Below are 25,225 nucleotides of genomic sequence, written 5' to 3'. Positions count from 1 at the left end.
ATATCCTGCTGCTCTAAAATATGAAGTGCTGGGGTTATGATTATGTTGTAACTCATATAAGAACCTACAATACCAAGAGCTGCACGTGTCCAGCTGATACAGATTAGAACACACAATGTGCTTCCCTTGCCAAGGTGCTAACACATAGCAGGAAAATCCAAAGCTGGGAGACAGTTGTGTTACCCCTGTGATACAGCACAGGTCCAGGAGAGGGGAAGCATGAGACACAGCTGTGATCCTGGGAATGCAGGCTGCAGCAGAAAGATGGGGATGCTCTGTCTCTATGGAAATATGTGCTCCTGCAGATGTTTTTGTACGTGGCTTTTTATCCCTTTATAGTAATAGCACAAACTGAAGGGAAATTTTGGCTGTGATGCTGTAATTGACCCTTCTCCCCAGGTCTTCTCCAACTGATTGTGTTATGGGTCTCTGTGAAGCACTGTCAGGAGCACCATACTGTTACAGAACCATCACTAATACCTATTTTTGTTCTTCTAGGGCCCACCAGGTCTGCCGGGCTTACCAGGACCCCCTGGCAAGAGAGGTTCTCGAGTAAGTGCTTTAAAAACTTCCAACCATTTGTATTTTAATCTGCCTGTCCTGTTGTTCCAAGGGCTGTTGTAGTTCCTGTGGCTGAGTAATGATTGCTTCAGGCCCCTCTCTGTTGAGATCTGGTCTCCTTCTCTCTCATTCCTTGTTGGAGGTTTTCAGGAGGCCACACTGGTGATTTGCAGCTTCCTTAAGCTAAGGTTTGGCATCAGCAAAGGCTGGGGACAGATGTTTCCAAATGGCTGTCAGAAGAATGAGGTCTGTCTGTCTCATTTTGTTTCTAGTATCTGTTCCTTCTTGCAAACCCAGTGCTGAATATTAGCTTTGGCTGCTTTTTGTACTCCCCTTCACTCTCCCCAGCTTCACAAATTGTTTCGTTCAAGGTGCTTCATTAGTGGGACCATGGTCCAGGACCAAGGACTCAAACACACAGAGATATGAGGTATTTTGTTCCCCAGACTGAGACCCACTCTCTGACTCCTTTTCAATCTCTAAAGCAGAATGGCTTATCTGTTCAGGAATTCGCAATGGCTCTTGCAGAATTTCTTCCTTCCCGAATGAAATTCTGATGCAGATCTTTGAACATGGAGTGCTATGCTGAGGAAACATCTGGAGCTGAGTGCTGCAGCTAGCTGCAAGGAAAGCCTTCCGCGCTGGCCTAACTCTCCCAGGGCTGGGCAGAGTGCCTGACCTGGATACGGTGAAGTGCTGGCACTGTTCTCCTGCTAGTACGGTGCAGCTTTCCTGGAAGCACACTGTTGTCCCACAGGGTACAGCCATGGAGCCCCTTTCCTGAGCACTGGACTGGTGTGGGTTGGGAATCCAAAGGTGTGAGTGTCTGAGGCTGGAAAAAGGGGATATCTGGATCCATGATCCAGGCAGCATCCTGGCCTGGCAGCAAAGGGAGATTTCCTCACACATACTTGGCTAAAACTCAACCCCGTGTAATGTCTTTAAAGAACAAGCTAGAGGCTGAGAGCTGGGAGGCTCGGCATTCCCCTGGGACACTTGTTAGAATCCTGTGAGATCTTGCAGTAGCCAGCAAAAATAAACTCATCTCCTTTCTCCAATGGTGAAATGCAGGTCTGCAGGACCCCTGGAGCCTGGGCCTGTGTGAACAGCCTTGAAAGTTGATTTGGGCTGTAAGTGAGCAGGATTAGGCAGCACCAGGCTCGTGTTTATAGATGGGACAATCTGTTCCACGTTAGAGAAGTTTTTTAGTGAAGCATCAGCCCTGATATCTTCTGTCAGAAGTGCCCAAGCAGTTCCCACATCAGTAGATTGCCCAGAGTTTGCATTTCTTGGCATCCCCATTAAAGCTGGTTCTTATCCCAGCTCATTGCTTATGAGGGGTGTTTGGTGTTACTGCTGGCAATCCTGTGGTTTGCAAACTAAACTCCAGGTCTGGAGTCCCCAGCTGCATTCCCTGCCTGCTGTATGAGTGACCAAATTTCAGCTCTACATCCCAATTCCACTTGAGGTTTTTTTGAAAGAAACAGCATCATGGAAGCTGTGTCATAATTGTCTGTTACTCCCCAGCTGTGGCATGCTCCATCCTATATTTAAGATGATCATCTGAAAGACAATAAGCAACAGAGGGTTTCTGAGCTCAGTCCCTGCCAGAGGTGCTGAGAATTGGTCCAGGAAAGAGTTCCCAGTTAGGAAGTGCTCAGCACAGCTGAGCCTGGCTTGGCTCAGACATCTGCAAACAGGCTGTGCTAATTTTGGGAAGGGGCAGAAGGGTCACTCTGTGAATGTCTAGCCTGGAGCACTGGAGACAGGACTGCTCTGTGCCTAAATTGTTTTGACTTTGGGATGTGTTTCTCCTAGCAATTTTTTTATGTGTCTCTTTGGGGTTTAGGGATTTCATTGGAAAGTGGAGCTGCCAGGAACTAAGACAGGCTTAGGGGAATTCTTGCATCTTTTGCTTTTGTTGTGCTTGAACAACTTAAAAACAAATGTGCAACATTGCAGGGGTCATGTTCTACCTCTCCTCCAAAAAAGCAGCAGCAGAGTTCTTGCACCAGCCCATGGATAAGCCATGAGGTGTCCCATCAAGCTCCAGGCCAAGTTTGGAGCTCCAGAGGAGAGGTGAACATCGCAGGCAACTTTTCAGTGCTGGATGCAGAGGAAAGGAAGGATCTTTTTGTCACCAAAGCAGTTTATGGCCTAATGCATGAGATTTAATTGCCCTTGCTGTAACTTGCATAATTTCTACGTTACTAATGTTTGTACAGTTACCTACAACAGGTAGTTACTTACAACAGGTAGTACAACAGTGCATTTGAAAATCCAGTAGCAGCATTTGACTTGTGACTTTCTGTAGCTGTGAAGTTGCCCCATGCTGATGTGTAGTGCAGAATTTCCACTCCATATTGTCTCCTCCCTTTTTTCCCCCCATGTTGGTCAGGGTAAAATGAAATCTCTGATTAGCCTTTGCCTTGAGGGTGAGACTGTGGTGGGTGAGAGTCTGTAAGAAAATCTGGCTGATCCCATGGATCTGTCTCCTGGTTTTCAGCAGATGAGTATCACCAGACTTGCCTGTGCAGTCTGTGGGTGGCTCTTCCATGTAGGCAGTGCCACCTGCTTTGCCAAGGCACATCCCAGCCTCTGTAACAGCATGGAAGAGATTCTGATCAGGACATATCTCAGCATTCAAGAGCAATCCAAGGCAGGGTAGCAGAGTGGATAGTCGTAGTCTTGTTGAAAATGACAATTTCTCCATTGTTAAAAGCCAATTCCCATTTCAGGAGCATGGAGTTAGTTGTACACCCTGTCACTCAGCAGCAGGGACCCACTGAGAGAGATTCAGGCTATTCCTGTGCTCTGCTCTCTGCAGCTATGAATGCAAATTTTCATTTTCATAACAAGTGAAAATTGAGTGTTTCTTCTTCTCATTATTTCCTGAGGGACTCCAAGGCAAAGAAGTTAAAAAATGCAATAGTAATGGCTAATAACATTATCTCAGGAGCTCTCCAATCTGCAGAGATATTGCTGTACTGCCACGTGTGCTCTCCAGGAAGGGTTTCTCTCTGTCTATATCCAGCTAGGATGGTTTTCACCTTTCACGTCTGCACTAACGAATTTGAGGCATAATAAGAGGTCTGTCCACACTGCTTGTTCTTGGATAAATATGCTGTGTGCCTTATCAAGTGTCTGTGTAAGGTCTAAGGGAATGACAGTGTTAGCAATAAAGGATTTCCTCAGCTTTATATGATGTGGAATGCCAGGCAGGTTGTGGGACAGCTTTTCCATGGTGGTGAGTGTGAGTGGTGCCACTGGGTGACACCCCCTGTTCTGTGCAAGCCATGTGTGTTGAGCTTTTATTTCTGACTTTTGCATTTCTTCAAACATTAGGGTTTCCCAGGGAGGCAGAGGCTGAGGCTGGGATTTGCTCTTAGGCATGTGCCAACAAGCTCTACAAGGAGCTGTCAACAAAGAGCTCCCACTGGAGCAATAACTCCTTCACCATTGTAGCTTGTTCCTGCTTCACCCCGGGCTCTGTGAGCTTCACCCAGTGCTGTCTGCATGAGGGGTTTGGACAGCACGTCTGCCTTCACCACAAATGGTGACTCATTCCAGCCCTCACTGGTGTAGTTTGACCAGCAAAGTGCCCACAGTTTGATCAGGACTGCAGAAAAGTGCTGTGAGGAGTTGACACTTAAACTCTGCCTTCCAGATGAGGCTGTGGAAATCCCAGTTTTACCTCTACGTGAAGGAAACAGCAAGTCTCAGATACATGCCAGACAGGAGTCCAGTTCATGGAATGGTTTGGGTTGAAAGGGACCTTAAAGATCATCTTGTTCCAACCTAACACCATGGGCAGGGAACCTTCCACTAGACCAGGTTGCTCCAAGCCCTGTCCAACCTGGCTTTGGTTGTTTGCTGAGCCCCCAGGATAGCAAGGAAAGAGCAACAGCCAAACTTTCCAAAACACTTAACTCAGGAAGCCAGGTCCCACTGGAAGTCACTCCTTCTCCAACAAGTGAGGAAACACAGGTACAAGAAGTGTTTTATCCCTGTCCACACAACAGGCCAGAGGCAGAATCAGCAATAAAAAGCCTGACATGCTGTAATTGCTCTTGGTTTGTTTAAACTCTGAGACAACATGGGAGAAGTCAAAATGGATGGGTGAAGGGAATACATATGCACTCCCTGATGCTTCAGGATGCACTTGCCATCCTCCTGTGAACCACAGCAGCTTGAAAGACTGTGAGGTCCCAGTGTAACACGTCCCTGTTACATTTGGTCTGTGGTTGGAAAAAATCTCCCTTTCCTTTGAAATGCAGGGCTTCCTCCCTGAAACAAGCAACTCAGTCAGTTGTGGAGATTCCCCAGTATCCTCATTCCATTAGGAAGACTTTCCAATTTCTGAAAAGTGTTTAAAGAAACAGTTTGCTTGGCTTCACTTCTAATATTTATCTCTTTTTCAGTAAGCCAGGGGTCACTGTGGGATCTGTAGGTCAGAAGCAAAAAAAGTTGCTTTCCACAGTGAAACCCCAAGACATAATGAGTTTCAAATGAGCAGTCATTCCTCTGACTGAAGCTCTCTAGCATTTAGCAGGAGTTGGGAGGATTTTTTTTTTTCCCCTCCTTGTGAATGCTGGAGGGTTGGGGGGAGCTATGCACAGTTACACTTCTGTTAATTTTTGTGGGCTGTGAACCATTAGCCATAAAAGCACTTCTGTGAGCAGGGTCCCATCTCCAGGCATCCCCAAGCTGAACTGAGCGGCTCAGTGTCCTTCTCAAGTAGCATCATTCACGTAGAAGACATTCCAGGGAGACGGGCAACCCCTCCTTGCTTGGAGAGCACATTCAGGGATTGTTCTGGTCTCTGTGCCATGGAGTAGCCTCAGGCTGCTGCTGTCCCACGGTAAAATTTTCCACTGAGTTTCTGGTACAAGGCTTGGAAGGTTTCAGATGCAAGTTTGCCTGCTGCTAGATTGGATTGTTTCAGCAGACATAGGAAGCCAAAGTGGGTGGGAAAATGAGCACCCAAGCATATAGTGACACATGCAGTGGGATTTTTTCATTCAGTGGTCTCAGCATTGTCCTACCCTGTGTGTAGAGGAGCAAAACCGATGTATTGATGATAAATATATTTAGGAGAATCCAAATTTCTAGGTGGGAGTGATAAATCGAATTAATTCAGGATTGAATTAATAAAATATAGCAATTAACTGTTGCTGACAGCTCCTGAGGCAGCTACTGTCCTGAGCCTTTTGTTTCTCAGCTCATCTAACTGTACCACTCAGCATCTTCCCCCTCTGCCAAGAATGTGGGTAGCATCACAGATTTGGGACTCACCATGTTGGAACACATCAAGATCAATTATTTTTTACAATTTTTAGTACTGCTGGCAGACAACACCCTTTTCTCTCCACAATTCCCAGAGCAGTTTCAGATGCCTAACACAAGCCCCAGAACTGGTCACAGCAGTTTCCTTCATGCCAGACTGGACTTCCCACTGTCACTTCATCACCAGGATGTGGCCACTTCCACTAGGATAAGACCACATTGGTCTTTAGGGACAGGATGAGTCTCTGACCTTCCTTTGCCTGGATTATACTGGATATACTCTGTCAGACTCATTGAACTCGGTGGTGAAGGCTCTATTTTATCTCAGGAGTCTCTGTTTTCATAATCACACTTTTAATCACTAGAAACTGTGACTGGATTCTTCATCCCTTCTCCCCTCCTTCTGGTTAAGATGTTTTGGGATTTTGTTGCTGTGCTTTGGTTTACTCTGGAAGAACCTGCACCACAGATTTTGCTGGGGGTGTGATTAGCCTCTTATCCAGGAGTTCTGGATTGGCAGCTGAGCTTCCCACGTTCCAGGTTTCCTCTTGGAAAGCATCACTTTCATCTGGGAGTCACACCACACCAAGCTGCTCCCTCCAGCCTGACACTGTAGTAAGCCTGCCCTGGGCTACGGTGGAGCACAAACTTCAAATGACTGCACTGATGTGGGCTTTGGGCCAAGCTGCCTCACTCCAAAGTTGAGTTACAGCTGAATTCCCTCCTCAAATCCAGCAGTAGGCTGGATTTATTAACCCTGTTCAGAGCTACCCTGATTATTGCTTCCATGTAAAAGCTTTTTAGGGACTCATCTTTTATAGAGACTTTGCTGTTCTGATTTTTGTCACTTATTAATAATTTTCCTACATATTTGAGACTTGAAAGACTTGGATTGAAGCATTTTTGGCACTACAGTCTTGTTGAATTACCTTAAGCAGCACATTCAGTCTCTGTTTCAGTGTCCCACCCAGTAAGGTGGGCAAGTGATTCCACAGTTTGCTGGGAAGATTAATTTATTTAAGACTCCTCAGTGTCCAGGTACTCTAGCTACAGCAACTGTATTGGTTTTCAAATGAGAAGTTGATACTCAAGCACCTTAATTTAATTAAAGCTGTTTCAGTTTCACTGGAAATTCACAGCCAGGCTAAACAGGAGAATTTCAGGTGAAAATGTGGAAGCAAATTAAGAATGGAGCAATAAATGTATTTGGGTTCAGGCTGAAAATCTAGGAGGAATTTAAGAATGGGATGTTAACTTGGGTAAAAATTGCCATTTGAAAAGTTCAGTCTCAATCTTTTAATTAAACCCCCTCTTTCAGCAGAGCAGCATATTGTGAAATAGCACTGAGCATTCAGGAACTGTCTGTACCACAAGATGCAATTTTAAAAGGCATTATTTTCTATTAAAATGCAGTAAAAATAAAACTGAATAGAGATCAGTGCACTGATACTCTCAGAAGAGAGCAAGGGCACTGAACTTGGCTAGCAGTGGCATGTTTAACTGCAGTGATTTTCCTTGGAAATCAGACCCTGAAGATTTTGGCCCTAAAATGCTCATTAGAAATTCTACAGCTTGCTGAGAAAGTGCCCGAGTGTGTTTTATCCCTTTGCTGGTACTCCCCGAACTTGAGGGTACATAAAGGGCTCCTCATGGTGCTGTAGAACTCTCACACGTTCTTGGCAGAATTCTTGGAGTTGAACCTTCAGGTTGTTTCATCTCCCAGGAACGTGTTCAAGAGGACTTAGAATTGTTATTACTTCTGCCTGAAAGGTTAGCAGATCTTCTGTGCTGTGTACAATCCAGGCATAAACTATTCTTAGCTGCTTATTCCAGATAACTCCTTAAATAGTCTTCGGAAAATACGCAGGGTACTTTTAAAATACGATGTAAAAGGAGATACTGGTATATGTGATCTGAGGTGGATACTCTGGCAGTGTCACTGGCTTGTGAGAACTAAGGAAAAATATAGATTTAGCTATGTAAAATACGGATTTAAAGGGTTTACATGGACTTACTGCTATTCCCACTGTTTTCTTGTCTGATTATCCATTTTCTTTCCAACCTCTAAAGGCAAAAGTCTGGTTGGCTTGTAGGGAAAATGAGTTCACCCCAAAGAGCTGAACAGTTTTCCTGTAGTGATTACTTCTGCTCTCTTCAATTCTCACCAAAAAAAAAAATACTGTTAACACCCCCGCACACTTCTGCTCCCCTCCGCCTGCTTCCATCCCCTTCTGCTGGGGCTCCTCCCAGAGCTTGGACTCCCCTGACCTGTGGAATGTTTGGTTTACCCAAATTATCTCAGTGTCATGACATGTCTTGTGGTGACAGACACACATCCCCTTCTGTAGAGGCCAGTGGGAACCCACAACTGAGTTTCCCCCTCTGTGGGTGCCAGGGAGGGTCCAGTGCCACCATCCCCCTGCCAGGGCACTGGATCTGGGGCTGTGGGTTAAGTCTGGCACAGCACAGCCAGCGGCTTTCGGCTGCTCCAGGATTAATGTAGATTCCCACTGTCTCCTTTTGACTCTGTTTTGTGTTTGTTGTGTATTTTAGGGTCCTCCGGGTCCCCATGGAAACCCTGGCTCACCTGGTCCCCCAGGACTGAAAGTAAGTATGAACTGGTGCGAGGAGCTTTCAGCTTCCCACCCCACAGGACATCCTGGGGGAAGGACAGCTTTTTTTTAACCCTGCTGTGTACAAAAAGACAGTCGCTGAAGCCATTTCTCCCTCCAGTCTGCTCTCACAGGGGCTCTCCAGCATCACAGCCAAGGCCTTTTCCTGTGCCCAGAGAGACCCTGCTCTGTGCCTCCATCCTTGGTTCTCCTGAATTTCAAAGACTGCCTAATTAGGATACTGCTTAAGCTATGCCTGTGCCAGGGCGCAAACTGCTGCGTTAGACAAGGGCAGTGGAATCCTCCCACTCCAGAGCTTCACCAGCTCTGATTTTCTTTGCTTTCTTATTTCTCTCCTCTGAATTTTGCAGCCTGTTCCTCCACCTTTGAGTCTGGACAGTGGAAGGGGTGACTGGCAGCACCCAGTGTCTTCCTCTGCTTTCTTCCTCCTGAAACTCCTTCTTCTTGCTTTCCCTCTCCAGAGTTTCTGGGAACTCTGAACTCCATCAGTCCTCCAAAACTAATCTCATGGCTTCCTTCTAGATACCCTTACCTCTCCCATGAGGGCTCACAGACCTCCTGCAGTGCCAGGGGCCCTGTGTTCTGTCCTTTTCTCCTGTACACACATTCCCTCCAGCTGGCAGCTGGATCACAGCGAGGTGGGAATCACCCCCGGCAGCTGGACCCTCTCCCTTTGCCTGGGATTGAGCACAAATATGGCTCTGGAGGGGTCCTAATCCAGTGTGCAGCAAAACCCTTCCAAAAGGTGTTTTAATTCCCAGCTCGTTCCATGTATAAGACTTGTGTTACCTAAAGACTGTGGAGTTCCTGGAAAATTGGTTTGGATTGCTTTGGTATGATTGTTTACAAAGGAATAGGTTTATATTTTATAACATCTGTGTTGGACTAAAGAACAATGGAGTTTGGAGAGGCAATACTTAACAGAGATTTTCAGTACCAGGGACGCTGTAGGATGTCTTAGCCAACCAGAGGAAGGTGCGAGCAATAGTTCTGTCTTTTCATGATCTCATCAGTAGGCAGAGATGTTACGAGCACTATTGATGCTCTGGGAAAAAGATTCTGGAAACTTGGCATGCTGCCTCTGCATGATTAAAAATTAGGCACTGGAGACATGCTGGTGAACAGCAGCTGGTTTAAATTCCACGTACGGCCTGAAAAGTGAGCCTGTAAAAGTTCTACGTCCTAGTGTTCTGCATTTATTCTCCATCAATGACTTCCAGATCACACTTGTTGAGTTTTATAAGTCAAATTAAACTTCTTTTATCTAACTTCCAGCCTAGCAAATCCAGCCTGGTCCAAGCTGTAGAGCAAACTATGTTTCTATGCTACAGGGGGTTTTTTAAAAAACACTTTTAGCCTAATGACTTATCAGAAATCATCATTTGGTTGTAAATTTATATTCAGTTGGTCACCTAATAGAAATTAAGTCTTACTGTAAGCATTTTTCCTCCATCTCAATGCACAGTCTGGCAGCAGGAATTCTCAGTGGATGGAGAGCTGTAAGTCTGCAGCAGAAATCCGGTGTCATCCATGATATATCCGGCTCTGTGATATATTTTAATTCTGTCTAGCCACCATTTGCAGGATTGGTCTGTTCATGGTCAAAAGAAATATTAGGTTTGCAATGGGATGTGAGAGCTGGAGCTCAGCCCAGGACACGGCGAAGGTTCACCTCTAGCACGGAGAGCCTGGTAAGCCCTGATTCCATCATCTCTGCCTCAGAAATGCCCTTTGGAAGGTGTGTGTCGGATGCCAGAGTTTTGGCTACACTCCTTCCCTTCAATTCTCTGGTGTCACACCAGTCCCAGAAGACAGACTTTGCCCCAAAAAGTGGTGTTTTAATTCTTATGTTTTAACTGCCTGTAGGCCTTCACCTGGGACTTGATGCCTTCATCATAAAATCATCAAAGAATGCTTTGGGTTGGAACTTTAAAGCTCATCTCATTCCAATGCCCTGCCATGGGCAGGGACATCCTCCACTAGAACAGGTCACTCAGAGCTCCATCCAACCTGGCCTTGGACACTTTCAGAGATGGGAATCTTCTTAATAGACCCAGCACGTGGCAGAAATCATGGACTTGTGAGAGCTCAGCCTAGGCAACAGGGCAGAGCAGCTCCAAGTGGAACTTCTCTTGCTGAGAGCCGACAAGTGGCTGCTGGGCTTGGTCTTGCTTAGATAGCAGTTAATCCCATGGAAGAAACAAGCAATCTAAGAAAGGAAATTGAAGTTTCCCAGTTAGATACAGCTTGGAAACGGTGACTAACTCCCAAGTCATTGTCACTTAAGAAGGGACCCAGGAGCATAATTTTTATCAACTGAATGACCAGAGCCTTTAAAGGGCTGTGGTGTGGCACTGCAGGCTCTGGATGTATTTATGGGTCTCCTGCCTGGTTGTAGTGCTTTAGTTGTGTTTCTGCATTTCACAGTCAACCCTGTGCAGAGCCCACTTTATTCTCACCACTGGAGCTGAGCACTTGTAATTCCTTGGACTTAGGAAGCTGATCTTTTGCACAGAGCTGTTTGTAGATGTTGAGCCAAAATCCTGCTGATCTGCTTGGGCATCGTTTCACTGACTCCAGTGGCATTACACCTGCTTGTGCCACCTGGGAATTTAGCCTGTGGTGCTTAGCTCAGCAATTCATGATGTGAAACTGCTTAAAGGAGGATTCTTGCCACTTTCTGCATTCTGCTTGTTGTCCTTGGCAGTTGTAAAACTGCTGTTGCATCTGGTTAGCAGAGAACGATTATTGCAGATAACCTTTGAAATAGCTGTAGGCACAGGCTGGGCTGGGGTCATGACTGGGTCTGTCACCTGAGAGCTGCTGGAGGACAGGAGGGGTGTTTTTGCTAATGACTGGATGTATCTCTCAGGATGTGCTTGAAAAATATTGAATTTTCAGTTTAGTTAATGTTTTTTCTCCAGGGTAGCTCATCAGTTTGGCTCACTGATGTTCAAAATAGCATTAGTGGGATTGCAAAACTGGGATGTTTAAATTGCACAGCTCTAAACTTCTCCCAGGTAGGAAAAAAAAACCAGAAGAAAACAATTTCTTCCTTTACGAGAGGAACAAGTGTTCTCAGTAAATTAGGATGGGAAAGAGAGAAGCTTGTTGCAAAGGTTCTATGGCTTGGTGATGGACAAGATTTAGGTTAATTCCCCTGTTGCCATTTCTGTATAAGAAGACTCAAGCAATTAATCCACAATTTCAGCCCTCACATCCAGGCATCCGTTCCCTCTGGTCCCATTGCTGATTAATCTCAGGGACATGTGACCCTGCTCGTGGCTGAATTCTTCACCTGTGTGATGGTCTCAGCAGTGCTGAGCACAGAACCAGGGCAAAGCAGAGACTTTGCTAATGTGATCTGGAGCTTCCCAGGGGAAAACACAAGAGGCTTGTGTTCTTTTCCATGTCTCAAAGCCATTGCATGGAACACATGGGAAGATTTAGGGAAAGTGGTGGGTGTCTACCTGCTGCAGTGAATTAATTTTGCAGAGTAGAAATGAATGCCCAGCGATCCCAAGGGCTTCTCTAATCTGTTCCCAGCAGTGGCAGCACCCACTGACTGCTCTGAACCTCAAGGAGTGGGAGAATTGCCCTGATAACAGCTGCATGCAAAGCAAGATTATCTGCATGACTTCATTTACTGTTTGCAAACCCAGCAGCCTTCATTCAGAATTTGTGCAGATCCATCTGCCTTGAATCTGCAGTGCTCCCTACAGTCCAGAGCCAAGCAGTCTCATTCCTGAGTGTTGCAGCTTGTGGTGGATGCTGGAGGAGGAGGAGAAGGGGAGATTTACACTCTGTGCAAGGTGGGAAGTACACGTGGAATGTACTTACAGTGAGGCTGTGTGGAAAAGCAGCTCAGCTGGCTGTAGCCAGAGCTCTGTGCTGCTCATGAGAAATGCCAGTTAATAACCAGTATTGCTCCTTTCTGGGTCTCCCCTTCCCTGTAATCACTTCACTTGACAGCCATTAATTAACTCTCCCAGCTGTCCTGTGCTGATGTGGCACACAGAGGTTGTGGCTTGCTTATGATTCATGGGGTGTTAAATAGTGACTGATCTGGGGATACCCATCGTGGCTGGGCCAGAAGAGATGTTATGTGTGCTGAGCTTTAGCTCTCCCCTACCCAAAGAACCTGGGACACTTCAGTGTCTTCTAGATTTTTCTACTTGCATCTCTTCCCCTGTTAGGTGCTCACATTACCTTTCCACCTTCTGAGAATTGGAAGTGGGATTTCCAATGGAATCTGCTGGAATTAGATGATCAAAAGCTGCTGAGAGTCCAGCCTGTTTGTTGGAAGATCACAGCCTCAAACTGTAATTTCCCTCGTCATGGTTGTTAAGGAGGAAAATAAGGAACACTGCCACTTAAGGTCGAGCATGCCGCTTTCTGCCAGCCTCGGAGCCTCTGCTCGGGCTGTTGGGGGTGTCTAATTAGTACAACTTTCTCTGCAGTTTCATCTGTTCCTCACAGTTAAAAAAGCAACAGCATCTAGTGAGTTGTCAAGAAGGATGGTTTAGCCCCAGTATTAGGTTTGGTAATTATTTTTGTGATGGTAGTTGTAGACAAGGAAGGAATCGCAGCTGTCTGGTCTAATAAGTATCAAAAGTCCTGACATTGCTTTCTTCCAGTTATCTTTTCTTTAGCCAATTTAATACTGTCAACTACTGTTTAAAACTCAACTCTTTAGCAGCAGCAATCACTTAGCAAATCCACCCCCAGCAAAACAGCTATTCCCAGCCACTTTAATACATTTGGGATGTCAAGGAAGACTGCAATAAAAAAAAAATGGTTTTCTAGTTTGGAGGCTTGGTGGAAGCAGAACCACATCTGTGGGCTGAGCCCTTGGATTATGTCACTAATGTAAGTTTTTCATTTCAGGGTCAGAAAGGTGATCCTGGCCTGTCGCCTGGAAAAGCTCGCAATGGGCAGAAGGTGAGATGTCACCCCGAGGCCATGGTGGGCTTTTAGACCTGTGCACACACACAGGGAGTCTGCACTGCAGCCACAAGCATCACAGCTGCTCAAGTAGACATAGGACTGGGAAATAAGGCTTAGACCATCGATTCAGGATTAAAGAGAGGTAGCCCTCACTGATCATAGTGCACTGAGGTGCCACCTGCCACAGTGTTGTTGTCTGAGTGTTCATCCAATTTATCCACAATCTGCAGCCCAACTGAAGTCCCTGTTGCCACAGGCATGTGGCTACTTCAGCCAAGTGTTTCAAGTAGCATGTTGAAGGTACAGCCACAGTCTGGGCATGCAGCTGCAGCAAAAGGCAATCCCAGTCTAAGGAATAAAAACCTTGAAGGCCAAGGAAAGGATGTTCTTGCCGAGGAGCTGAGGAACGGGGGTTTGCCTCCTGCTGCAGCCCCATCAGGGTAGAGGTTTCTTGGTAGAGGCTTCTAAGGCATGGACCTCACTGAGGGGTTTCCACCAAGGGCTGCTCAAACCAGCACAAAGCAGCTAGCTAGGAAGGAAAGCTGCTTTCTGGGTTTAGCAGTTGTTAAGGATCAGACTTCTGCTAATTCTTCTCAATAACTTACAACTCCCATTTTTGCTGTTTCACAGCTGAGTGATTTTTACTGAGGCAACAAGCCCTCACAGAATTCTAGAAATGAACAGTAGGGCAATCAGGGCTCCACATCATCTACCTCAGTTAGTTCTTTCAGTGATGCCTGCACAATCCTTGGTAACTCTTGTCCAGGGCAGAAGCCTGGTTCTCTTCCTTTCACCATAAGTCTTGCTATAAATGCACAGCTCATAGAAAGCACCAGCCATAAGGAGCTTGGGCCCTTCATTTGACACCAGCTGCCTCCATAAAGCACAGTGAGGCCACACAACGGCAAGATGGAAGGCAATGCTAGAAAACACTAAGAAGGCTAAGTCTGAAATGATGCTTTTAACTTAGCAGCATGAGATGTCTTTTGAAATTTCTGGTACACTATATTGGAGTGGCATCACATGGAAGTCATCCACCTGCAGGGTCTGGAACTGTTTTCTTGAAGACAGTGCTTGGTAAAAAGGGAGAGATCCAGATTGCCTTTAGCTTGTGTTAGCAAGGTTTTATTTGTTAGCAGTAATAGGAGTAAGGAGTTTCCGGCAGGAGTTTGGAGTGATGCCTAATTTTCAAGCTAGATACAGGAAATTTTTAAAATTTCAGTAAGAAGGCACTCCAGGGTTTTTTGACTCTGATCAGAGGAGGCCAAAGTGGGCTCACACAGCCGAGTTGGGTGTTGGAGAGGTCTCACAGCAATGCGCTCATCTGTTCTGTGATGGTTTGGGTTTGCCAGCGGGATGTGATGCAATCCCTTTTCAGAAGTACAGGCCACTGAACAAACCCTCCCACTAGCAGCCTGCAAAGGTTCAATCCGTGTCATCTGGGCAGGTTAAATAATTACACCACCAGCACCATCCGAACAGGAGCCATGGGCTGAGCCAGTGCAGTAGCAGAGTGTGAGAGTAAATCACAGGATTTGGCAGGAGGTACCTGTTGTTCTTATTACACTTAAAAGCTAAAATTTCCTTGCCTTGGCGATTTCAATGCCTACTGAAAGGCGAATGAAGCATGTGACTGAATGAGATCATTGAGGGGGAAAAAAGCGCATTCATTCTGCTTGCGAAAAGCTGGACTCCAGCAGCAGCTGCCATTAATTAACTGGGGTTATTATTTATATGAGCCAGTTAATAGAGATGTTGTTTAAATCTACACTTCTTATCCAGTCAGGTTTTGAAGAGTTGTGATTAGAACCAGAAATATCAATAGCTGGGGGCTGGTGTCAGCAAAATAATTGCAGTAACTGCAGGAGGCATTGGGAAAATGTTGCTGAAAACTAATAGAACTTGCTTGCTTCCTACAGGGAGATGTGGGCTTACCTGGTTTAACTGGGTTCCCTGGACCACCTGGTAGAAAGGTAAGAGTGTACTTTTCTAGTGAATTAGATTGATAATTTTATTTTTAAATTTTCTTCTTTAACTCTGCCTAAAAGATTTAATTAAATGTCCCAGTACCCACCCAAAGAGCCTTATGCCTATTTTGCAGGTGTATAACCTAGGGAGATAGGCTGAAGCAACTGCCTAAAGACTGTGTAAGAGTATGAAATGAAATTCTGGATACAGAATTCTGTTCTTTCTTTGTATTCCACATCCCTCTGCACCCTGACACTGGGTGTTCCTCAGCAAGCTCAATTTAGACCTGGTGCAGCCAGTGCATTAACTAAAGGGATCTCCAACCAACAGCAATACTCAAAGGTTGGATTCAGAACAGTACCAGCATTCCAAGGAAACCATGGCTGTCTATCTTGGTAAAGCACATTTCAAAAAAGTATCTGTGTGCCTTCCCTCTTTATTTTGCTTGGAGACTGTCAGCACTGGTCAGGTTTTACTTTATTTGCTTCCATATTGATGCTTCAACACCATTAACATCACAAACAACACATTTATGCCTAGAAAAGGGTATGTAAGGATAGAACACAAGATCCATCCCTGTTTTCCTGAGGCAGCAGGGTGTGTGTCTGTATCCATGCCTTCAAGCCTGCACAGCAATGCCTCAGCAATCCATATCTGGAGCTCAGATCTCTCATTGATCAAGGGCATTGCAGCTGAGTTTCCAGTTCCAGGCTGTGTTGGTAGGTAGGTTTCTTTTTTTGGAAGCTGGACCTGTTGCAGGAAGCTGTTTGAGTGGGACTCAGTGGCCATGACTCCCCAGCAAGCCAATATTGCCACAGCTAAACTGAACAGTTAAAATTAGCATCTTGTTTCAATCACTTTATCAGTCAATGGGCCATTGACCGTACACTGTTCCTCAGGTCAGTTAGCTGCACACAAACACCTCCTCGGGTGTTTTAATACTCCAAGGAGAGAGTGGAGTGTGGAGGAGGCTGAAAGGAACCCTCCCTCTCCATGATTATTTGTTGTATGCTTTATACTAGAACCGAATTGCCAAGAGGAGAGGCTGAGTTTATTTTTCTACTCCAAGGCTGGTCACGCTTGGGGTGCTGTGTGGAGTAGGAGCAACTGAGTGATCGATTACGGATCTTTTGCTGTCACAAACAAGTTCTAACTAATAGGGTGCAAAGAATACAATTTTCCTGGTATAACAGCTCATAAAACAAAACCTTGTGGTTACGATCAGCAAAATGCAATGTCAGGAGTGCAAGGACTCATAGTGGAAAAAGCAGAGAAGGAATAGGAGATTGAACAAACATTCCCAAGTCCAGCACATGGCCTTCACATCTGATCTTAACTCCCACAGGACTGGGTAAAGGCAGGGGTATGCTTCTGTTTCTTCAAGTAATGAGCAAGTTGGATGTTGAAATTTTTCCTTGGTGCAGCTTAAAAACACCTCCCAGTAGCACTAGTCTGGCAGTGGGTTTGGTGTAACCTGGCTTTTATTAGCATCTTACATTAAGAAAAAATTTGCAGCTGTTGGAGGAATGTTTGGAAAAATCTTTTTTTTAATCTGGATTCCCTGCTGGCATTCTCCCAGTGAAAATACACTGGTACTTGGCTGAAGGTGGGCAACATATTTTGGCTACCGGAAAACAGCAACACCTTGGAAATGGGCACCCCTCAGCTCACTCCATGGAAGGGCTGCAAAAAGGGCTCTCAGGGCTTTGATCTGAGAACACCATGTAGAAACCTTCAAATGGGCAAAATATTTCACCAGGAGAAATAAAATACTTTTCCCACTAAATGAAACCACTGGCTCAGCAGCATGAGCTGGAGCCACAACCAGCAGCATATGGTTTTGGATAGTGTGGCTCATTCCTCAGTGCCTGCCTTGGGAATGCTGACAAACTTGGATTGGACTTGTAGGATTGGACAGGCTGATCTCAGAGCACCCCCAAAGTTGTTTTAGCTCCACACATCTATGAGTACATGAAACTGCCTTAGAAGCAGCAGGTGTATTTCTCATCTTCTCCACACAGAGTAAATGGTGCTTCTGCAGACCAGGAGTTCTCAGGAAGGGTGTCTTGGACGTTCCCTCTGCCTGTCCATCTGGTGCCTATGAACCTGTGGACTTTGGCTTTGGCAGACCACAGCTGCCTTGGAGATAGATCTCAGCAGAGCAGCATCATTTCTCCAGAGGAGAAAACAGCAGCAGTGAGAGAGGCAAAGCTTCATTAGAGTCAGAGAGCAAAGACAGAGCTGGGAAGTGGTCAGGGCTTCAAAACATCCTGTATGCAGGTGTCATTCCCTGGCCCCTTTATTTTTCACATTTCCTACCAAAGTGCAGGATGATCCCTTTAGCTAGGAGAGAGTGGATTATATATCATCATAGATGAGTAAATTCTTCACTGGAGCACAATTTCCTTTCTAAATCACAGCCCTTTGTATTGACTGCCCTGTAATCATCAGGAAGTGTTCAGATAAAAGAGCAAATGCAGTTGTTTTCATACCCTCTGCCCTGTCATTTTACTGCTATTTGAAGAGGATTTTAGCAGGTAAATACTTTCACACTGCAGCCAGCTCTAACATATATGAGCTTTTCTGGTTTTCCCTCATTATAATTAACCTGGGGCAGAAATAACTGTGGTAAATTGTGAAGAAATACATTTGAAACTCCAGAGCCCAGGATACGTAGCGAGGAGAATATTTAATAGAACACAACGGTAGCAGAGTGTCTACATACTTAACCTAAGTGCTATTCACTTACAGAACTAGCAATGTGGTGCTTGGTGCAGGATTTAGTTCAGGACATGCTTTGAGCATCTCAAGGGACCATCATGCCACCACCTACTTTGGGTGGACACGGCAGGCTCAAAACACCCATCCTCCAGAAACCCAGCTGGAGCAGAATGGTTCAGAGCAGCCAAGCCAGGCACATCTTTCTTATCAGTGGAAAAGTAAAATATTTCTAAGCTTGGTGTTCCAGCTATCTAGAGACAAATGGAGCTCCTGATCCAGTCTGGAAGAAGTGGGCAGAGGTCCCAGGAGAAGACCCCATGGAAATCTAAATTCCAGGGAATGACTGGAGATGCTGAACCCAGGGATGTTTCTGTTGACAGCTCTCACCTTCAGGCCAGACACCCAACCAGGGTGGACCATCCTCCCTCCTTTCTGCTAAGCCCCTGTGGAGGAGTCAGGGAGAGGATGAGCAGGAGAAGATTTCATGGGGCAGATTCCTGGAGAGGGGCAGGGAATCCTGTGTGCTGGTCCTCCTCCAAGAGCTGCTGAGGCACTTCCAGTGAGGAATGTCTGACTGAAATGCTCTCACAACATTTGGAGAAAGGACCCTTAAGGTGGTTCAAACAAGTCTCTTTCATGTCAGCCTTGCCAGGAGGTGCAGCTCTGTCCAGAGCAAGGCCAAGCAGGAGAGAACTGGTGAGAAGGGAATCAACATCTTTCCAGGCCAGACTGTCTGAAATAACAAGGCAGGAGGAATGCAAAGGGGAGCGGGTAGTGGCCAGGATGGCTGAGAGCGTTGCACACCCTGCCAGCAAAAGCTCAGGCTGCAGGTCTGGAATAGCCTGTGGGAAGAATAAAAAAGCTGTTAAGCAGAGATGTGGACCTGGGAGCAGAAACAGTCCTGGGTTCATGTGGTGAGTGGAGCCAAAGGCCAAGTGCTCGGTCACCCCTGGGCCTGGTGATGGCTTCCAGAGCAGGGACACTCCCTGTGGAGTTCAGAGACAGATGAGGTGCGCTGGAGCCCAGGACAGGGTGAGTAGCAGGGACTGAGGTACAATCAGTTGTAATCCACCATTGAAAGCAATTTGTTATTTCTCTAGTATTTGTGCAAGGATTGTTCCATGTTTATTTTTTTCTCTCCCATTTGTTTCAAGTTAAATTTGCTGCCTTTTTTTTTTTTAAATCTTGCTGGTAGCCCAGCTAAACAGTCATCTCTGTAACTGAGTTTAATCTCCTGCTCTGCTTCTCTTGATGGAAGTGAATTTGTTTTAAACAGCTGAAGCAAGATAATAAAGAAGAGGGGAAAAAACCTGAAGCGTTAATCACATACAAAATTTACTCTATTTGAAGGGAGCTCTAGGTAAATCCAGGAGAAAGCAAACTCCTTGAAAGACACACAGTGCTCAGTCTGCAGTCAAACAGGCTGCCCTTGTCCTGCTCCGGTGTCTGCATCCCCCCAAAAAAATGAAATACTGACAAACTGAAGCAGGTTTATGAAAGACCTGTGGGAATGATTTGAAGCCTGAAACACTTGCCAGTAAGCAAGGTGGATTAAGAAACTCATTCTAATTAGTTTAGCAGAGAGAGCAGGTTGAGAGGCAGCTTGCTCACAATTTTTAGTAGCTTCATAATGAAGACCTCTGGATCTTGTAATAATTAGATTAGAAAAGGTGGAAGCTGAACAAGCTCAAGGTAGAAAAATCAAAGTTTCCTGTGACAGTAAATGGTTGTTTTGGTGTTTCATGTGGCATTTCAAATTCTAAAGCAAAAGTAAGAGCTCTGAAACACAAGTGACTCATGTTGCTGTAGTCCCCAATGTGCCCAAAGCCAACATTTCATTCTATGGGCCTGTGGTTTCCTGAGGATTAAGGGCAGCCTTGCTCAAGGTGTAGATTACAAATAGACAGATCTGAGCATGGAGACCACTCTAAATGTGTTCATGGAGCAATTCCTTCCGGAGTATGTACCACCCCAGACCACAGCAGGGCACATGAGCAGGTTTGGGTGGTGCTAGCATGAAGCAGCTTGATAAAAGTTTGCATGATTGTTTAATGCTGTCTAAAATCCTGCTTCACCTCAGAACAATAATCCCACCTGCAAAGAGACATTAAAACCAAACCCAGTACTGTATTTTCTTTACTGTATTTTTGTTTCTTAGTATTCATCTCCTCCATCCTATTTTGACAGGGATATAAAGGCTACCCTGGACCACTAGGTCACCCTGGAGACCAGGTGAGTTTTCCCACTTCCCAACAGGGGACCTTTAAGGAGGGATGGATTTGCTGGCTGTGATGCTGGTTTGGCTCTGGTACAGCCTGCTCGGTGTGGACAGCCAGCTCCTTCCAGGGCTGCTCAGCACACACTGGGATCTGAGCACACACATGGACCCAGCATCAATGGGATGGTGGGAGGAGACTGCCTTGGAGTTGCTAAATTTAATTTCTAATTTTCACTGCTCAGCCATGCTAAGTTTACTTGGGGGAAGAAAAACCAGCTCACCATCCTCCCCCTTTATTTGTCTTTTTACATTAATTTCACCTGGACTTTACTAACCACACTGTGTTGAGTATATGTCATTCCCTTCCCAAAGCCCATTTCCCCCCTCCCCTTTTCTTCCCCCTCTTTATTTGGTTAAGTTTGATGTTTGCAATGCAGTAAAAAAAAAAAGGCAATGAATAGCAGGCCCTGTTAGCAATGATGTTAAAGGATATTATACATGAATCCATTTAGTTCTGAAGAATTTTGGCAGTGCTTTCCCACTAGCAAAACGGTTCCATATGCCAGATATAGATGCAGCCTTACACCTTCTCTTAGCGTCCTTGTTCCAGACTATCTGCTGCTTTCCCTGCAAATGAAGGGAGAAGGAGAAACAGCAGCACTTGCTTAGTGTATGGGTCTTGTTGACTTGGCTTCTGTGTGTTTTCCCCCCTTGTTAATTAACTTCATGATCTACCCTTAATATTTTTTTCCTCTTGATAAATGTGCATCGGGTTAATCCATTCCACAGTGATGCAGCTAAAGACACTTCCCAAGTGGGACATTCACCTGACCTTTTGTGCCTTTTCTTTTTTCTCTCCAAAGGGCGAACAAGGACCAGCTGGAAGTCCAGGTGCCAAAGGTTATCCTGGCAGGCAGGTGCAGTAAATCTCATCATGCTGTGCACACAGTAGGGATTTGGGTGTGCAGGTAGCTAAAGACATGCCCCACTAAGGACAGTGCAGTCCTCTAGAAAATGTTGGTATATTTGAATATTTGATGTCTGAATATTTTCCTTCTTTCCTCCTCAAGATGTGTACCAATAATACAGTCTTTAAACTCTGAAATATTGTTAAAAAGTATTTTGTGCCTATGATAGATAACACCTGAATTTCTATAGTAAATTCTGACAGATTTTTCTTCAGTATAACAGGGAAAAAACAGAACAGCAGAGCAGAGAGATACCTGCAAGCTGCTAACCCTTCTCTTTTAGGCATATTTTGCATCTAATGTTGGACAAGTTAGAAACCTGGGATGGAAAAAGGTGTATTTATTATTGGAGGAGGAGATTTAGATGAACTCTCACTAGTAAAATGTACTGGCATGATCATACGTATACACACACATAACGTTATGCATGAACTGTAAATATAGATATAAAAATCATATTTGCAGCTGCAAATAAGATGATGAAAGACAATCAAGTCTTTGTTCTCATGCTGAAAAAAATTACACAAAGACAACTTTAGGAATGGAGGAGTGTGCATTGGGTAATGGGTCAAGACTAGGCACTTTGTTGTCCTACTGATGTAAGATGCTTAATAGTGGAAAGGAAAGAGGAGAATTTGTAAGACCCTAAAAAATGGAATCTGTTGGAGGACAGAACATCTAGCCCTATAACAGTTTGTGGTGAAGTGAGTTTGTCAGGATTTTCTAAAATGGACACATTAATGTTGGATTCTGCCATGTTTATCTCTAAGCCAAGAGACCAGGCATATGCCAAAGATCCCAAATGCTCTGTCCTGAGTCTTTCAGACTTATCATGAGTTTGGATGTGAATTTTTTATGCAGATGTGTAGGTTGTTGGATTAAATGTGAACTAGACCTGCAGAACAAGTCTGCATCTCTCTGCCTCAGACTGTCAATAATGCATGACCCATTTTAAATTGAAAATTAAACTGATACCTTGCTTGCACACTGGAGAGCACAGATGGCAGAACTGGATGGGAGCTTTATGCACCTGACTAAATGCTCCATTCATACTCTGAAAGGCTCTTAGAGCTGAGCATGCCAAAGAGTCTCCTAGGTGTGAATGTGTGTTAGATGACTAATAAGAAGAGGTCCAGGAGATTTTGGACATACAAGGTTAATAAATGCTGTTAAGCAGTTCAGCCCATCAGATAAGCAGGATGAAATCTGTGCCTTGATATTCAAAGAACAAAACTGCCTTCTTAAAATGTGGTTTGGGCCAGGAAAGTGACTTTTCTATTTTTTTAAGGCAGCTTTTTTTCGGCCTATCTGAATGCTGTGTGTATCCTGCATCAGAGCTGTTTACTTTACTGAGATTTTACTACTCGTTACTCCTGTCAGCTGTGCTGGCTCTGCAGCAGTGGGAGAGAGGGCTTGGCTTGGGTTTGGTTTGTGCATCACAGGCAGGATTGTAACTTCACCCTGATGCCTGAAATCTTTGGCAATGATGCAAGAGCCAGGAAAGAGCACAACTGGACTTTCACATCCCAGGCTGAGCCTGCAGTGCTGCCAGCTGAAGAAAATATGGATTTAGCCTTCCCCCCTCCCCGCCCACCCCCCCCAGAAAATCCCATCAACACTTGGAACTAGAACAAAAAAAAATTGATCTGGTACCTTGCTAGAAGATAATAAACATGAAAATTTATTTTGCATTTTTACACTTCTTTGCAGTACTTTAAGTGAGCAGCATTAGGCATAGAATTAGAATGGGGAATGAATTTTCAATTCTTTCCATAGCTGATGCTGCAAAGGGTTAGAGATATCAGAGTACCTGCACAGCTAAGTGACTTTCTAGCCTGTAGAAATCAGACTTTCTCATTCCATCAGTGCTCCCTAAGCAGGTATTGGAATACATTTGCTACTCATGTGTTTGCTTAGGCAGGAAGATGAATGGAGAGCTGTTGGGCACAGAGCATCATTGTGCCTCGCATCCAAAGTGTAACACAACCTCTGGACACCCCACTGCATCAGCCCTTGTGGTCTTTATCATCAGAAATCTCTGCTTCAGCCCCAGGGAAGGCTCACTATGTGCAGCAGTCTCAGGTTCTGCTGAGTCCCAGCTCCCCAACAATGGGAGATCTGTTATTTGTATCATTTTGTCTTTTTTTTCCTCCTTTGTTGATACTCCTTGGACTCTTAAAGCAAAACCTTAAAGCAGAACCACACAGCACTTAAAGCTTTAAGAGCTTTAAGAAGCACTTAAAGCAGAACCATGCAGGGATGGTGCTTGGGGGGTTGGCACTGCTCATTATTTTAAGTTAAAGCTTGTCCACATTTGTCTTTGTTTTTTCCCTTCTGTTCTAGGGTTTACCTGGCCCCATAGGGGAATCTGGCCCAAAAGGCACTCGGGTAAGCAACCTTTCATCTGGCTTTTCTCTGCTTGTTTTTATCAAAGGCTTCTCAAGAAATATTATGCTTGATTTTGCAATGCAGAAGCTAGTTGCTTTAATTTGTTGAGTTTGGGGGATTTGAAACGTGCACTGCTTGTTTATTGAAGCACTGTTAAGTTTTTAAAATTAAACATGGAATGTACCATGATCAAGGTTCCCCAATAGTGCTGATGATAAAGTCAGCCCCTTCAGAGCTCACATTGCAGGAGAGGAAAGAATGGCTTACAAATTCCTATCAAAGCCTGCAAGCCCCATGTCCCAAAGGCCTCTTTAGTTTCAATCAGTGTGGTTCAGTGGTCTTTGACCACGCTGAATATGGGCTTATTTGGGTACAGGCCTGGTTTGGGAGTGATTTATATCATTATGCACAACAGCAAGCCAGCATCTTGAAGCCATGTGCAAATAAAAACAATATCTCCGTCCTGTCTGGTTTTACTCACCAAAAATAATTGCTGGGGTTTTATTCTCACTGCAAAGGATTCTTTTTTTGTTACTTCTTAAGGCTCTTGTTAATCACATTTTGTTCTTTTCCTGCAATTATAAATTCACAATGAGACTCTAAGCCAATAAACACCACCCCCCCCCACCTCCCCCCATTTCTCTAGCATGTGATACTTTCTCTATATGCAGTAAATTCAAGCAGCTGGCTTTCATCATTAGGAAAACTGCAAGGAATAAACAAATGCTGACCCTGTAGCTAGTAGTATTCCTGAGCTGGGAAGGGAGATGGCATGTTCAGTTCCTGCAGGAGAGAGGAAAATCTGAGAGCACAACTTGCTCACCCCACTTCTGCAAGGGCTGAAGTTTTCCCTAGGGCATCTCTTTCACTGCTCTAACCAGGGCCTTGTGTAGTTATTGGGCAGTAGATGTGCAGAATGTAAGATTTGGAAGTTATTTTCCATGTTGCACCCCTGAGTGCTGAGGACTGAAATATTTATAAATACCCAAGGAAGTCCTTTCTCAGTTCAACCACAGTCAATCAGAATTGGGTGCTAAGGTAAGATATGTGCATTTTGTGCATTTCTGGACTCTTCTTCATCCTCCACCTCTACTTTTTCCTTCTCCAGGAAAAGTTCGGGAGTTATGTGGTTTCTTTTAGGATTCAGGAGGCAAAGGCAGACAGGATCATTTTAATGTAGCATTACTTCCCAGCTAGGTGTTGTCTCTAAAGGAAACACAGGGAGTGATGGACTGGTGAAAAAGTTTGGTGGGCTTGGCAGATAGAGATTTAGCGATGAGGGAGAAAGAAAGATGAGAGAAAAGCAATGTTAGCACTTGTAACAGTGAGGTGCCACGGAGGAGGCTCCCAGCTGAAATTCACTTCCTCTGGATTCGGCATGTTTGGCACCAGTTGGGCCTTTGCAGAGGCCCAGCACACAAGGTAACTTTGTCCAGGCTGCTGAGCAAAGGGATTAAACACAAGGCTGCCATTGTGGCAAGGGAAGGGAAATACAGTGTTTTATGCAGCATGTCTTGTCTCAGCAGGACCCCAAG

At 45.0% G+C, this 25,225-nt stretch overlaps 1 protein-coding gene across 7 annotated transcripts in view; it reads left to right on the top strand.

Moving 5' to 3' along the window:
• LOC104688252 (collagen alpha-1(XXVII) chain B) overlaps positions 1-25,225 on the top strand; it is a 147,099-nt gene that overhangs the window by 27,681 nt on the left and 94,193 nt on the right. For all 7 annotated transcript variants that reach the window (XM_010397658.4, XM_010397661.4, XM_039561575.1 and 4 more), the window contains 7 exons: positions 499-552; positions 8,401-8,454; positions 13,368-13,421; positions 15,347-15,400; positions 20,304-20,348; positions 21,198-21,251; positions 23,646-23,690. In XM_010397658.4, the coding sequence (XP_010395960.3) occupies positions 499-552; positions 8,401-8,454; positions 13,368-13,421; positions 15,347-15,400; positions 20,304-20,348; positions 21,198-21,251; positions 23,646-23,690 (360 nt within the window). The remainder of the gene's footprint in view (positions 1-498; positions 553-8,400; positions 8,455-13,367; positions 13,422-15,346; positions 15,401-20,303; positions 20,349-21,197; positions 21,252-23,645; positions 23,691-25,225) is intronic.

The sequence above is a fragment of the Corvus cornix genome, chromosome 17, assembly GCF_000738735.6.
Source record: "Corvus cornix cornix isolate S_Up_H32 chromosome 17, ASM73873v5, whole genome shotgun sequence".
NCBI classification, from domain to species: Eukaryota; Metazoa; Chordata; class Aves; order Passeriformes; family Corvidae; genus Corvus; species Corvus cornix.
Note: the sequence above shows the minus strand (reverse complement) of the source record. Positions and strands in the feature narration are given on the sequence as shown.